Below are 2,476 nucleotides of genomic sequence, written 5' to 3' on the forward strand. Positions count from 1 at the left end.
CGACAGCGGAAGAGTAGCATGGGGATAGCAGGAGGGAGCGGAGGGCGAGCTCGACAGCAGCACTGCACCTCCACGAAGTCGCACTCGAGGAGGAGCGTGCGGAAGCTGCGGGTTCCCGTGTGTGCCCTTGGCCGGCCCATCGCTCTCGGTACGCGCGTGCGTCTCCCCTCCCCCTCCCCCGAAGCGCTGCTGTGGTGCCGGCGCATGGCTGCTGGGTTGTTGGTGGCGGCGCGGCGCGCAGGGGGGAGCGCCCGGTGTCGGTGTTGACGGCTGCGCTCTCTCCTTCGTGTGTGCTCGCCGGCGCGGCGACCTGCGCTGCGCAGAGTGGGCAGCGCACACCCTGCGCGCCGACACGGCGTGTGCGTGTGCGCTGGCGCATGCGCCCCTGTGACCCTCCTCCGCCGTCTTCCGTGAGCGGCTCCCGCGACCGCGACCGCGCCCTTCTGCTGCGGCTGCGGCTCTTGCGTGCTGCTGGCGCGCCGACGCGTGCGGAGCGCTGTCTCGGTGCTGGTGCTTTGTTGGCGGTTGCCGCCCCGCGCTCTCGCCTTACTTGACGTTCTTCTCTTTCGAGCTCACTTATGCTTGCTGTTCTCTTCTCGGCGCAGAGGGAGGCGTGGCGTGCGCGTGCGTGCTGGCGGAGGCGGCGGCTGACGGTGGCAACGGCGCAGCGAAGGGCGGCCGCCGTGCCTCAGAGCGCACGCACACAGGCACACATGCACACACACGCGGCGCCGCGGACAGGGGGGCTGCAGGCGGAGCGGAGCCGAGGCGCGGCTGCTTTCCTGCTCGCTCCTCTGGCGTCTGGCTCGCGTATGTCTGCGTCTGCGCCCCCTGTGTGGCTGTGTCTCCGCGCCTCTCACTTGCGCGATTTGTTTCGATGGCTTTGTTGCTTGCGCACCCCACTCAGTCCTCCAGGCTCCACTGTGTGGAGTCCCCACGCCGTATGACGGGGTGCAGCGGGCCTGGCGCGACGGAGGGAGAGAAGCACGGCGTGCAGGTAGACTGCGGGGTCTCACATGACCCTGACCTGTGGCTGGGCAGCATTCTCCCCGGGCTCGTGCGGCATGTACCACCGCCACCGCCTGCGCCCTGGCGCGCGACGCTGAGGGCGGCCCCGCTGGGAGCACGGCGTGCGGCGATGGCGCAGGCACGTCTGCGAGGGGGCGGAACGGGGAGGGGGCGGTGCGAGCCCCCTGGACGCATGGGCCCGGTGCAGCGGCAGGACGGCTCGTCGTCGACGACGCGGATGTGGCCGCCGTGCCACAGGGCGTAGGGGCGCGCTGCTGCTGCACGCGCGCATGTGTCGGCCTGTGCGCGGTGGTATGGAGGCGGTGGGAAGCCGGTGCGTGCCTCGCTGATTCGGAGAGACGTGCGGATCAGCACCCCTAAACAAAAGCAAAACGACGAGTGCACATGCACACATCTCTCTATATGGCTGCGTACATATGTGCGCATGCGCCAACAACACCGCCGAAGGTCTCACGTTACGATGTCCTCGCGGACCGCTCGCTTGCTGTCCTCGCCTGGCAGGGCGGACGGCGTGCGTGCGCCTTTCTCTCTTCTCTCGCTTCTCCTCTGTTTGCTTTGTGGCACGCCTTCGTGCGCGCGTGCGTGCTCGTTACCTTGCTTGCCTCCCTTGTCCGACGCGTTCAACCCAACACCGCCACTGCCGCCCCCATCGTCCTCCTGGAGAGGAAGGGTAGGGTGTGTTGCACGCCTCGCAGCGTCACTTGCCTGCCTCCCGGCCACTGCCTCCTTCTCCACCTCTCTTCACGCCCTGTTTCACTGCTGCCCACACCGCCCATCCCTCTTCCGCCTCTCACAACACGCACGCACGCCACCGGACGCCAAACGACAACGCGTGCGCACACACGCCGCAGCCACAAGGACATCGCGTCGCCGCACCTCTGCTCTCTCCCGCTGTCCCACCTGCCCTCCTCGTCCGCTGTGCTGCGCCATCTCATCCCCCCACTACCCCCTCTGCTGTTGCCTCCCCCGTCTGCCTCGGCGCTGCCCTTCTCAGCCTCTCGCTCTCGCCCGCTTGCGGCCATGGCGCACAGTGTCCCCCTCATTCTGTACGTGATCATCCAGTTCGCGGCGTTCCTCCTGGTGCTGGCGGGTACACCGTCTGGCATGTTCCGCAGCGGGTCCCCAAGTTTCCCGGGCCCGTTTGGCTGTATAACCCTATGGGGTTTGAAGCTAACCTGCGCGTCTGTGGATTACAACGTCACAATTCACTTCTTCTTTCGGAACTGCCGTAACCGCCTCAACCTTTTCCGCGCTGCACAGGGGCTTGCTATTGTCACCATCTTCGTGTACGGTGCGGCGTTCATCCTGGGCTTAATTTTGCTGTACGGTTGCTCTTTCCTCCGCTGGGTCTGCCTGGCGCTGAACATCGTTGGCATTGCCACCTTGTGCGTTGTGTGGGCGGCCCTGGCAGTGATGTACAACAAGACTGATGACCCACAGTGCTCTA

The 2,476-nt window shown here is 66.6% G+C and overlaps 1 protein-coding gene across 1 annotated transcript; it reads left to right on the forward strand.

The window, feature by feature from the left end:
- Positions 1 to 2,049: 2,049 nt before the first annotated feature.
- LmxM_33_1800_1 (uncharacterized protein) lies at positions 2,050 to 2,476 on the forward strand (the record flags this gene model as incomplete). Its single annotated transcript, XM_003886521.2, has 1 exon — positions 2,050 to 2,476. A coding segment is annotated over one exon (427 nt), but the record flags the coding sequence as incomplete, so codon positions are not given.

Source organism: Leishmania mexicana, contig 32, assembly GCF_000234665.1.
Source record: "Leishmania mexicana MHOM/GT/2001/U1103 WGS CADB00000000 data, contig 32, whole genome shotgun sequence".
In the NCBI taxonomy this organism is placed as follows: Eukaryota; Euglenozoa; class Kinetoplastea; order Trypanosomatida; family Trypanosomatidae; genus Leishmania; species Leishmania mexicana.